We start from the raw sequence: 13,623 nt of genomic DNA, 5'->3' as shown, positions 1-13,623 counted from the left end.
CTTTGGTTTGAATTCATTGTTCCTCAGTACTCATGCATCATCCTTTCAGGGAGGGCCTCCTGACTGAGCAAAATCCATCTACTAACTGCTCTTGTGGTACACTGTATCCGTCTTTCCTGGCCTTGTCACAGTTGTATTTCCACATTCACTAGAATCCCCTTTAGACAATAAGCACCACAGGGGCCAGGGCCATGACGGCTTTTGTTTGACAGCACAATGTCTTGCACCGAGGGCACATTAAACATTTGCTAAACGAAAGAACAGATACATTCATGAAAGAGAGACTAAATTGCTTGGAACAAATTTTAAGTGCCCTAAAATTTCAAAAAAATGGTCAACATTAACCATGTCTAGTACAGTCAGACAAAAAGCAAGAAAGAAAGGTGTGTGTTGAGGGGAAAGGTTATACAGTAAGACCATGCCTGTATCTGTGGGGACAAGGCTTCCCAAAGCAGTGAGCCCAGAATTAGTTGGCCTTGAATTTCAAACAAAGAGTTTTAGCCCAGTCTCATAAGCTATAGGGATCTAATGGAGCTTCTTTGGGTGGAAGATTAAAATGAAAGTGGGAATTATTAACTCAGGTAGGTTTAACCTATCATCTGTATAGAGAATGGTTGGAAGTAGACAGAGAAGTAGCAGGACTAGAGGCAAGAAGATGCTTAATATAGACTAGTATAAGAAGTGTCACCCAAAATAGAAAAGAAGAGGCAGAACCTGAGACTAAGTAACAGAACTCAGTGATTACCTGGTTATGAGAAATAAAGAAAGTGTCAAAATTGCTTTCCTCTGACCCCACCTTATCACAAGAGTTGCAGATTGGGAGATCTAGAAAGAACTGGGGACATGGCCAGAGTCTTCTCAATTCTTTATTTTATTTTATTTATTTATTTTTGAGAAGGAGTCTCTTTCGCCCAGGCTGGAGTGAAATGGCACAATCTCGGCTCACTGCAACCTCCGCCCCCTGGGTTCAAGCGATTCTCCTGCCTCAGCCTCCCGAGTAGCTTGGATTACAGGCACCTGCCACCACGCTGGGCTAATTTGTGTGTCTTTTGTACAGAAGGGGTTTCGCCATGTTAGCCAGGCTGGTCTCAAACTCCTGACCTCAAATGATCCACCCGCCTTGGCCTCCCCAAGTGTTAGGATTACAGGCGTGAGCCACCATGCCCGGTCAGAGTCTTCTCAATTCTTAAAACATACAATTTTATTTCCCCCAAGGACTTAAGATAATGAAATAAATCATTATGGTAAAAGAAACCCAGGTACACTGTACACTAATCACTCAACATCTTGTTTCACTGCATTGTTGTTGGGGCAAGATGTTTAAACATTAGCATTTAGTTAGACATCCAGGAAGCAGACACCTGTTTCTATTTCTGTATACCAGAATTCAATTAAACAAAACAAACTTAAAACTATCATCAGAGTGAACAGGCAGCCTACAGAATGGGAGAAAATTTTTGCAATCTATCCATCCGACAAAGGGCTAATATCCAGAAGCTACAAAGAACTTAAACAAATTTATAAGAAAAAAGCAAACAATCCCATCAAAAAATGGGCAAAGGATATGAAGAGACACTTCTCAAAGGAAGACATTTCTGCAGCCAACAGACACATGAAAAAATGCTCATCATCACTGTTCATCAGAGAAATACAAATCAAAACCACAATGAGATACTATCTCACACCAGTTAGAATGGCGATCATTAAAAAGTCAGGAAACAACAGGTGCTGGAGAGGTTGTGGAAAAATAGGAACACTTTTACACTGTTGGTGGGAGTGTAAATTAGTTCAACCATTGTGGAAGACAGTGTGGTGATTCCTCAAGGATCTAGAACCAAAAATACCATTTGACCCAGCAATCCCATTACTGGGCATATACGCAAAGGGTTTTAAATCGTGCTACTATAAAGACACATGCCCATGGATGTTTATTGCGGCACTATTCACAATAGCAAAAACTTGGAACCAACCCAAATGTCCATCAATGATAGACTGGATTAAGAAAATGTGGCACATATACACCATGGAATACTATGCAGCCATAAAAAAGGATGAGTTCATGTCCTTTGCAGGGACATTGATGAAGCTGGAAACCATCATTCTCAGCAAACTAACACAGGAACAGAAAACCAAACACCACATGTTCTCACTCATAAGTGCGAGTTGAACAATGAGAACACATGGACACAGGGAGGGGAACATCACACACCAGGGCCTGTTGGGGGTGGGGTTTAGGGGAGGGATAACATTAGGAGAAATACCTAATGTAGGTGACGGGTTGATAGGTGCAGCAAACCACCATGGCACATGTATATCTATGTAACAAAACTGCACATTCTGCACATGTAACCCAGTATAATTAAAAAAAACAAAAACAAAAACAAAAACAAACCAAAAAAACCTGCTCCACAGTATGAAATAGGAGAGAGAGCAATGGAGAAAGGGTGAAGACACCAGGATTCTGGTCCCAGTTCTCAAACTAACTCCCCTATGTCAACCTGAGACACACGACTCGGGTCCGGATTTCCTTATCTGTAAAACTGTCTGGGAGGGGAAGATAAAGGCTGGGAGTGATTTTTACCTGTGTTCAACAGAGTGCTGGGATTCTGGGGAGGTATTCAGGAGCTCCCAAGGAGACAAGGGAGCAGTTGAGTGGACAGTCTCCCATCCACCACCCATACCCCCTCACCCTGAGAAATAACAGGGAACTTTGTAAGATTTCATTAAGTCTACAGTATGGTCCATACCTCCACCCCCACCACCCAGGAAAAATTACTGGTCTAGATGCTGTCTCTCTAAGGATATTATTACTTAGGAGTCAGTTGTCTGATTTCCCAAAGAATGAAAATACAAGTTGATAGCTCTTGGATCTGCAAGTTAACACCACACACTATGATGTTAAAAAAATTCACCAGAGCAGAAATGACACACATCATTTTAGAGTTTGGGGAATCAGCAGGGACACTAAACTTTCATTCTGAGAATAAACTTTGACATTGGATGAAGGCAACCAGAACTATTAGCCAACAGTGGTACTTACTTTAGCCTTATTTTAATGTTTTAAGAACAGATATTCACATACCACTTCTGCGTTAAAAGTGTATTTTTTTTTTTTAAGACAGAGTCTCACTCTGTCACCCAAGCTAGAGTGAAGTGGCGTGATCTCAGCTCACTGCAACCTCCACCTCCTGGATTCAAGTGCCTCAGCCTCCCAAGTAGCTGGCACTACAGGTGCATGCCACTACGCTCAGCTAATTTTTCTACTTTTAGTAGAGATGGGGTTTCACCATGTTGGCCAGGCTGGTCTTGAATTCCTGACCTTAGGTGATCCGCTCACCTTGGCCTCCCAAAGTGCTGGGATTACAGGCGTGAGCCACTGCACCCAGCCCCAAAAGTGTATTTATTTCTGAAGAAAAAACTTTCAGAGAATTACACACCTACCCCCCCAACACACCCCTCTGGCAACTGATCTCTACACAGCTCAGAGCACAAGGACTGTGACAATATCACAAGACTCCCTGAGCCCAGAAGCTTCGTTAGGGGCCTCAAGCCACAGTGACCAGCAAGTACCTAAATATGACACAATTTTACTACGGCCTCACACTTTGCAATTGTGGGAACTTGGAGGCTAATTTGAGAACCAGGTTGACTCTTCTTTAGAGACAGGAGGGATCAAGGTGATGGGCCAAAATGAACACACTTTAGTACAGGGTTTTCCAAAGTGCATAGTGCAGTTTGCCGTGGGTTTTGAGAAAATCAACTTACAGGGTGTTTGTATTTAATATTGTTAATGTGGGGATGATTTTTTAAATGAATTTTAATATCAGTAAGATAATATGTAATGTCAATTGTTATTATTTTATTCAACTTAGTAATACAATTTTTGTGATTATTTTGCTTCCATTTTATAAACTGAATACATGTGCATACATGTCACAATGTAATCGGATCTTTCCGGGAGCTGTGAAAAAAAAATCAGAAACCACTGCTTTGGTAGATATTGAGAGCAAGAGAGGAAGCTTGATCTTCAGTTTGATCTTGACAGACACTTTGGGAATTTTGGCTTAAAAGTTAAGGAAAAGGTGGGGGAGTCGAGAAGGACTTATGCCCAGTATTTCCTGAGTGAAGACCACACACACCTACTTCTGACAACTGACCTCTACACAGCTCAGAGCACAAGGACTGTGACAATATCACAAGACTCCCAGACCTCAGAAGCTTCATGAGGGGCCCCAAGCCACAGTGACCAGCAAGTACCTAAATATGACACAATTTTACTACTGCCTCACACTTTGCAATTGTGGGAACTTGGAGGCTAATAAGAGAATTGGGTTGACTCTTCTTTAGAGACAGGAGAGAACGAGGTGATGGACCAAAATGAACACACTCTAGTACAGGGTTTTCCAAAGCGCATATCACAGTTTGCAGCATGTCATTGACACTGTGCTTGACCTTAATCCACCCAACAATAGTTGGCCTTATTGAGAGGGCAAAGGGAGTTGGCTTGTCAGGAATTTCACCTGTTTTCCAGACAAAGGCAGTTTAAGTAATCCATCCAAAGTCACAGCTAGTATGAGGCAGATTCAGAATTCCAACCTGATAATCACCTGTTACTATAGCTCATATTTTCTTAGCCATAGGGGAAGGAAGAATAGAGAAACCTGTTTCCTTAAAGTTAGCTTTAAACAATCCTACCTGGCTCTAATTCCTGACTACTATTATCAGCCTGGATAATACTGATTAAGCTTTCCCTCACTTTGTTCAGGCACTCTACTAAGTGCTTTAAAACCTTAATTTCACTTCATCCTCACAAAAGCCGTATGAGATATGTACTATAATCACTGCTGTTTACTGGAAGCTTTGAACAGTTCAGTAACTTGTCCAGTGTCACGTAAACATCATTGACACAAACCACATTAAATAGCTAATGTAGTTTATTTACATTTCTACACATAGGAAAACTATCTGCTAAAATAGCTATTTCCCCTCCAAGTGTTGGAGTCAAACAGTTGAAATATCAATTTCTCATCTATACAGTGAAAGTGAGTGTAGAGGTTTGCTGAGGATTATGAAGTCTTAGTTCTGGGGATAGAATACCCAAGGGCAGAGGTAGGAGCAGAACTGTATTTTTTCTAAAAAAGGTAGCTTAAGCAGCTTCAGAAATCCCCAGCTGCTGTGGAGTTTGAGATGAGCAGGGGAGGCACAGGAGAGAAGACTGTGCAAACCTGTGGGATTTTTATAAATTTGCATTCATAGCCTCAGCTGGTGTTTGGTGAAATTTTGGACACAAATTGAGGTGAGGGTTAGTCTATTTCCCTGTGCATCGTGGGTGTCCAACATCTAGTCTCGTCAGCTTCAGACAGGGTCTACCCTTTTGCAAGCCTCTCTCCCCTTTATTCTCAGCATTATGCTTAAGTTATTGTAGAATCCTGTCTGAATCAGATTTGATTATACCTGAGCAATTCTTATCTCTTACTGAGCTTGTAAAAAGAACATTCTGCCGACACACCTTCATATTGCATCTGTTCCCAACCTAAAAATACAAGACTCAAATTTGTCTGTGAGCAAACTCTAAGTTGACCTTCCACTGACAACTTAGAGGTAAGAGGGCAGCTATTCCGAAAGGGAGGGGAGGGGTAAAATGAAATAAAACAGGGTGGAGCTTCCAAGGGAACTTATAAATTTTCTTTGCAAGGTCACACCTACATCCTAATTGGAAAAGAGCTGAAAGAGCCTGCTCATTCCGTCCCTCAGCTACCCTTTCCGACCTGGTTTCACTCGTGGAGATACACACTTCTGGCAGATTTCCAGGCCACACACACAGATACACAAAATCATGTTTTCCAAAACAGAGAGATTGGTGTGGAGGGTAAGAGAATGAAGGCTGAGAGGGTAGATGGTTGGACACCTGATGCGGGATGAGCAAGGGGGTAAAGTTAGGGCAGTGACTGGATACAAAGAAAGTAGAAAAGTGACATTGAACATGGTTAGCACAGAGGCACACGTTGTGGTCCTGCACAACGGATTCAGATTCTGGCCAAACGCTGCTTTGTATACTGAGGACATATTATAACCTCCCAGAAATGAAACATATGCACTTCTGGGTCAATATGGTTGTCACCATATCAGATGAAAGGAAAAAGTAATTAGGAATTTTTAAGAATGGTGCTTTTGCCCCTATCAGTTCAGCTTCAGAGATCAAGAAGTGCCTAATGACTGTAGGAAGGAAAGCTCAAAGGCTCCAGGTTTCTTAGTTGCACCTGTTTGGGAAGGGCCTGGACTAACAAAAGAGGAAAGCAACAGGTTCCCACAGGCAGAAACTCGATCCAGTCCCCGCACCTCCTGGCGCCCATGCCAAGCGCCACCAGAGCGCGGCCCAGGCCTCCACTGCCCTGCCCGCGGCCAGCTCTGCAAGGCCAGGCCACAATGGCTTCCTGTCTCCTTGGGTCCAGGGTGGGTACCATTTTACCAAGGCTCACCTGCTGGGAGCCAAGTGCAGAGCAGCAGCCAAGGTGCGGGCAGTTTGGGCCATGCCATGCCGCCCCCTTTCTGGCCCTTTTCAGTTCAGGGGCTTCGGGGCACTGCGTCTTTCTTCCTCAGCTGCAGCACCAGGACGCACCACCTTCTCCAGGGAACCCCTCGGGTTTCCCCTCACTCTGCGCAGCGCGGAAAGAGGTCCGCTCTGGTCCCGGGGCAGGTGCCGCCCGGCTCGTCCCCACCTGCGGCGCTCGCTGCGGCTCCGCCTCCCGCTCCGCGCGCCGCCGTTTCCTGCTCCGCCCCCGGCTCCCGGGGGACTGCGGCCGCCTTCCCTACCTGCAGCCGCCTTCCCTACCTGCCGCCGCCTCCCGCTCGCTGAAACACCGTCCCCCACCTCGCCGACGGAGAAGATTCCCTCTTTCCTCCAGAAGTTCTCGGGAAATCTCACCCCCTGCAAATATATCCCCCTCTCCTTCTAGAATTATGTGGATATAACTTTCTAGGGTGTGTTTCCTGCGTTATATTTCCATTCCCTCGTAAATACTTGCAAAACATTGTTTCACTAAAAACACAGTAATATGAAGTTTACAGGTAATGTCTGTTCAGATTTTCTAGAAACTAAAGATTCGTTTCTAGGCCAGGCCCAGTGGCTCACGGCCTGTAATCCCAGCACTTTGGGAGGCCGAGGCGGGTGGATCACCTGAGGTCAGGAGTTCGAGACCAGCCTGGCCTACATGGCGAAACCCTGTCTCTAATAAAAATACAAAACAACCGTGCGTGGTGGCACGCCCCTGTAATCTCAGCTACTCGGGAGGCTGAGGCAGGAGAATTGCTTGAACTGGGGTGGCGGAGGTTGCAGTGAGCGGAGATCGTGCCACTGCACTCCAGCCTGGGCCATAGAAACTCAGTCTCGAATAAATAAATAAATACGTAAATAAAGATTTGCTTCTAGAAGGTAGAGATAAACTAGAGAAGTTGACTCAAGTTTCTACAACTATGAAAGTAAAATATTATAGAAAAATATAGTTATGGGAATTTAAAAACATCCCGCTGCCACTTTCCATAGCCAGGCATTGTTCACGCAGGTATATTTATTTTTATTTTTTCTTATCCTTCATTGTCACTGAGAAGCCACTCACAGACCTCAGCCCCTACCAAGGTTTTGACCTTGCCAGATCAAGGTTTTGACCTTTTGCTTTGCAAAGACTCTAGGTCTCTTTGCACCAGGCCACGTAGCATGTAATCTCAGTCTCTCCTTCCATGGCAGAAAGTCCACCAGCCATCACATTTTCTTCAAGAAAAAGGAATGAATAAACATTCATTAAATTCATTAAACACAGTTTCAGGAAGCTCCCATGCTGGTCACTAACCTTAGAAGTCAGTATCATTTCTCCTGAGCTCATATCATTTCTCCTGAGCTCTGCTGTGAGAGGCCCCCTTACCCCGTGTTGCTGATATCCTTCATGTAGCCTCCACCCAGAGGAGCATCCTTGTCCTGGATCTGGTGCAGGATGTTAACTCAGTCTCTTCTTGTCTTTCCTTCTCCCGGTTCCCTCCTGGATCTGGCTTCTCTTTTCCCCAGTGGGCCTCTTCTCTTCCAGAGAATAAATTCAGGAAGTGTGTGGCCAAAGATAGATGGTAAAATGTTTAGGAGCCTCATAGGTCTTCCGTGGAGGGATCCTAGCACAGTAGCAGCAGCAGCAGGAGGAGGAAGCTGCAGTGTGAGGGTTGGGGGTCATGTCCCTCAACCCCCTCTGGAGATCCTGTACGTGTTCCCAGCAACACTGTGTATGTTTGATGTCTGTGATCCTGAGGGATTTGCATAGTTTCCAGGTTTGTGAACAGTCTTCAGCAAATGCTCAATTCCAGTCTAAAAAGAAATGTGAGCCCTATCCTTCTCACACCTCCCCCCCATACCCCTCAGCCCCCGCTTTGGTATAAAGGCCATTTTAATATTCATCTAAGCCAGTGTTTCTCCCATGTTTGTTCCCTGGAATGTTAATTCACAGTATATGAAAAAAGGGCTCTATTATTAAGTCAATTCAAGAAATGCTGGATTAAACTAAATGAAACATTTTTTTCAGGACATGTTAAACCTTAGAGTGTTAATGTACATTTGAATATAGAAGGAAATATGGCACTCAGCATTCCCCCAAAGTCATTCAGCCACAAAACCCTTTTTTCTCACATAAGGTTTAGGGCAAATGCTCCATGGAGCATATTTTGGGAAATCCTGGTGCTGTAAACCAAACATAATTGGGATGATAAGTTGGAGACTTCTAGATAAACAAATGAAAAATAGCTTTAATAAAGTTTATCTCAAGTGCATCAGAATTAGAATTTCCTTATTTTTCCCTTGGGAATCACTCATCCAGTTGAACATCTACCTTCATTGCTTCTCTTGAAGTGAACACTTAGATGACTTATTTTCACCCGTTTCTCTGTCTACTGCATGCATCTTTTTTCTTCATCATTTATTATGTACTATGTACCAAGCAATTCTTAGTGCTTCACATGCTTTCTTACAATAACTGCATGAAATAAGGGCTATTATTATCCATCCCATTTTATAGATATGGAAATGGAGGGACAAAGAGATAACCTGCTCAAGGTTACAATGTGGTAAATGGCAGAGTAATGAGCCTAGGTGAGGTGGTCTGACTCCAGAGTTTGTGCTTTAGCTGTTACACTATAGACCCTCACCTAGCTATTAATGTATTTCCATCCATCTGTATTTACAGCTAGCTGGTTCTGTCAATGTGTGCTAATACAGTTTCTTTCCATATATGTTATTTAGCTCTACATAAGGGAAAACTGAATCCCACAGCTCCGGGCTCTCTTGGGCCAGTCATTCTTCCCACATGTGCCATTGGTCCAATAAAGATTAGATAAGAGTATGCACTTGGCTCATAACAACAGCAGTTCTTCCATTGCTAGATATAAAGTAAAAATCACTTGACTTGCTGATAGTGACTTCCTCCTATACAAAGTAATAATAATAGCTACCATGTATTAAACACATTGTGCTAGGCACTATTCTAGACACTTTTTAATAAAGACTAGCTAAGTGTGCTAGTGAGAATGGGGGAAGACAACAAGGAGTTCTATCTGCAGCTGACTGGGGACAACCAATTGAGATAACCCACTATGGTCAGACTAACCTCCAAGCACTTTCATTATTGAAGTAAATACAAATTCAATAATTTGTATTGAACTGCACTGTGACGCAGGGATCATCATTGTCCCCATTTTACAGATGAGGTGCAAAGTTTTATTAACTTACCTAAGGCCACCCTGCTTGTAAGTAGCAGAGCTGAGAATCAAATTTAGGCAATCTATTTTCAGAACACAATACTCTTCACCACCCTAGCTGTACAATGCTTCTGTGTTTTGACTGAGCTAGGATCTGACAACAAAGTACTAAGCTGTTATCTCATCATTTATAATCATAATTCCTAGGTGAAACTGTGTCTATGAATGTTTCTGAATACTGTGTGTTTTCTGAATACTATATATGTGCATCTCTACTTGAGAATAATGTAATATTTGTACATTTATATGTGTACAGTATTTATCGAGAATGGAGAAGATTTTGTAGACATACATGGAAAAGAATGAAGAATTAGGTAAGTAAAAATCATGCACCAGGCACTTAAAGCTAAGGGGAGGTAAGAAGTGTAAGTAGTTGATTACCACTAGAAGATTCAGACTACGTCTTATGCATTTTGTATTCCCAGCATCTAGCATAGTATCTGAAATATAGATGTACTCAATGAATATTTCTTGCACTCTTTATCAATAATTCCTGGAGGAAGGGACATCTGCTCTAGGTTTGAAAATGAATATGACTTTGCCAGAGCAATCCAAGCAGAGAGACCAGCCTATACAAAAATCACAGCACCAATAAACAGCATAGCTGAACAATAAGCACTTTAGTTTTGCTAGGCTGGTGTGTTAGACAGCTAGCCAGAATAAATAGTTAGTATGATCAGCTGGAGAACTAAGACTTCATGCAGGAGACAATGGAAAGCCAATGAAGCATTTTAAACCCGGAGAGGCATAATGAGAATTGTATTTTTGAAAGATAAACTTGGCAGCAGTGAGAAGAAAGGTGTTCGGGAATTTAGATGAAAGACAGGGAGACTAGTTAGGAAACTGTTACTACAGTTAAGGTGGGAGAACTGAGGGCCCAAGCCGATAACCGGTGTTGGAAATGGAGAAGAGAGAATATTTTGACAGATATGTAGAATGTGGAACTGACATAATTGATGATCAATTAGTGTGGGGGTTGAGAGAAGGATATAGGTCTCTGACTATTGACCCTATATAGATGGTGATTCCTTTAATGAACATAAACATATGGAAAGAATAAAAGGTTTTCAAGCCCCTCAGACACATTGCACTAGAGAGTAGTGGATCACCCAAATAAAACTCCTAAGGATGGTTGGACACCTTTACTAAGCGCAACTGGCTGAATGAGGTTCGTAGGAGCTGCATTCCTATACAGGGAAGTCTGGGTCAGCAGGGAAGTCTGGGTCAGCAGGGAAGTCTGGGTCATCAGGGACTGAGAGACCTACTTCTTGGCTAGTGGCCTAGAACAAAACAATCTTGGAGTAAGGCTAAAAGCAGCAGGTGGTGGAAGCTAATGAAAGGTTCTGGGAACAAGTATGTTTATTATTACAACTCTTATTCAACATTATACTGGATATTCTAGCCAATACAATTATAAAATAGAATTAAAAGGCTGAAAATGAAGAGTAAAAATATTATTGATAATATTATGTTATCTACACAAAACATTAAGAGAATCTATACATTATATATAAGGACTAACAAGAGTGGTTGCTGGAAACAAGAGCAATATATTAATGTCACTAACATTTGAATATACCAGCAACATATATTTGGAAGATATGACTTTAAAATATACAATAAATCTATTAAGTAACTAGAAATAAGTCCAACAAAATATGTGGAATAGCTTCATGAAGAAAATTGTGAACAGTTACTGAAAATATTTTTTCTTTCTTTGTTACTGTTTTCAGTTAGTATCAAGCCAGCATTCTCAATGAAACTTTTTTTTTTAAGATGGAGTTTCACTCTTGTCACCAAGGGTGGAGTACAGTGGTGTAATCTCAGCTCACTGCAACCTCTACCTTCCAGGTTCAAGAGATTCTCCTGCCTCAGCCTCCTGAGTAGTTGGGATTACCGGCGCCCGTCGCTACGCCCAGCTAATTTTTGTGTTTTTAGTAGAGACGGAGTTTCACCATGTTGGCCAGGCTGGTCTTGAACTCCTGACCTCAAGTGGTCCACCCGCCTCAGCCTCCCAAAGTGCTGGGATTACAGGCGTGAGCCACTGCGCCCGGCCTGAAACATTTTTTTAAAAGACCTAAATAAATGCAAAGATACATTGTGTTCTTGGATAAGAACCCTCAGTATCATGAAGGATGACAATTCTTCCCAAATTAACAAATTCTATGTATTTCTAATAAGAATCTGAACAATTTTTCAGAATTTTACAAACCGTTTCTAAAATTAACTGGAAATTATACAGTAGCAAATAGACAAGACAATTTAGAAGAAGAAGTTGCATTATCAAACTTCAAAATTAGAAAGCTAGAGCAGTGGAAAGTGTGGCATTGGCACGTGGATAGACAAACAGACAAGTAGAACGTAAAACTCCATAACTAGACACTCATACATATTGGGGACTGGATATATCACAGAGGTGGCATTGTAATTCTGGGGGACAACCATAAACTACTCTATAGGTGAGGCCGGGACAATTGATTTTTCTTATGTTATAAGATAAAATGTATTCTGTCTTTATACCACACACAAAACGAATTCCAAACTAATTAAAATCCCATTGTTAAATGCAAAAACTTCAACCTTTCAGAAGAAAATACAGAAGAATACCCATATGGCCTTGAAGAAAAGAATAAAAATTTCAACAGAAAATAAAAAGAATAACTCATTAAGGGAGACTGATACATAAACTACTGCAACATAATAAGAAACATGTATTTAGTCTCCCCACCCCTTTCCTGGCACATAAAACCCTTGGAATCGCTGGAGTAATAATTATGTTTTTGTATGCTGATGTGGTTTGGCTGTGTCCTCACCCAGATCTCATCTTGAATTATAACTCCCATAATTCCCACATGTTGTGAGAGGGACCCCGGGGAAGATAACGGAATCATGGGGCAGTTTTCCCCCATACTATTCTCAGGGTAGTGACTAAGTTGGTTTCATTTAGCGTTCCCACTTTTGCTTGGCTCTCCTTTCTCACTTTTCTGATCCCATGTAAGATAAGCCTTTCACCTTCTGCTGTGATTGTGAGGCCTCCCTGGACATCCGAAACTGTGAGTCCATTAAACCTCTTTTTCTGTATACATTACCCAGTCTCGGGTAGGTCTTTATCAGCAGTGTGAAAATGGACTAATAAATATGCTAATAAGATGACTGATGACTCCTAGATAGTTTGTGGATGGCGGGGAGGGGTAGTGCCAGGGAGGGAAGAGGGGCTGGAGATTGAGTTCAGTCACCAATGACAAATGATTTAATCAATCATGTCTGTGTAATGAGGCCTCTATAAAACCCCCAAAGGATGGGGTTTGGAGAGCTTTCATGGTGCCGACCATGTGCAGGTGCTGAGAGGGCAGCACACCTGGAGAGGGCCTACCTTCCCCCATTCCTTGCCCTGCGCATCCCTTCTATCTGGCTGTTCCTGAATTGTATGCTTTATAATAAGCTAGTAATCTAGGAAGCAAACTGTTTACCTGAGTTCTGTTAGCAATTCTAGAAAATTATTGAACCTGACGAGGCGGTTGTGAGTACCTCCAATTTATAGCCAGATGGTCAGAGGCATAGGTGATAACCTTGACTCGCAATTGGCATCTGAAATTGGAAGGGACAGTCTCATGGGGCTGAACCCTTAACCTTTGGGATCTGATGCTTTCTCCAGGTAATTGTATTAGAATTGAGTAAAATTGTAGGATGTTCACTTGGTGTCCACCAAGAAGTGGAAAACTGCTTGGTATGGAAAAAATATCCTCATATCTTGTATCAGAAGTTAAGTATTGTGTGAAAGGAAAAATAGTTTGTTATTCTCATTCAACTATATTAAATTAAAAAGTTATATAA

At 42.1% G+C, this 13,623-nt stretch overlaps 1 protein-coding gene across 1 annotated transcript in view; it reads right to left on the bottom strand.

Annotated features, from left to right (window-relative positions):
• Positions 1-6,713, bottom strand: part of LOC105470294 (immunoglobulin like domain containing receptor 1) — a 35,568-nt gene extending 28,855 nt beyond the window's left edge. The window contains exon 1 of the mRNA XM_011722134.2: positions 6,480-6,713. Coding sequence (XP_011720436.2) covers positions 6,480-6,537 — 58 coding nt within the window. The 5' untranslated portion in view covers positions 6,538-6,713. The remainder of the gene's footprint in view (positions 1-6,479) is intronic.
• Positions 6,714-13,623: the final 6,910 nt, after the last annotated feature.

Source organism: Macaca nemestrina, chromosome 2 (assembly GCF_043159975.1).
Source record: "Macaca nemestrina isolate mMacNem1 chromosome 2, mMacNem.hap1, whole genome shotgun sequence".
Lineage (NCBI taxonomy): Eukaryota > Metazoa > Chordata > Mammalia > Primates > Cercopithecidae > Macaca > Macaca nemestrina.
The sequence above is the reverse complement of the archived record's forward strand: the minus strand, read 5'-3'. Positions and strand labels throughout refer to the sequence as shown.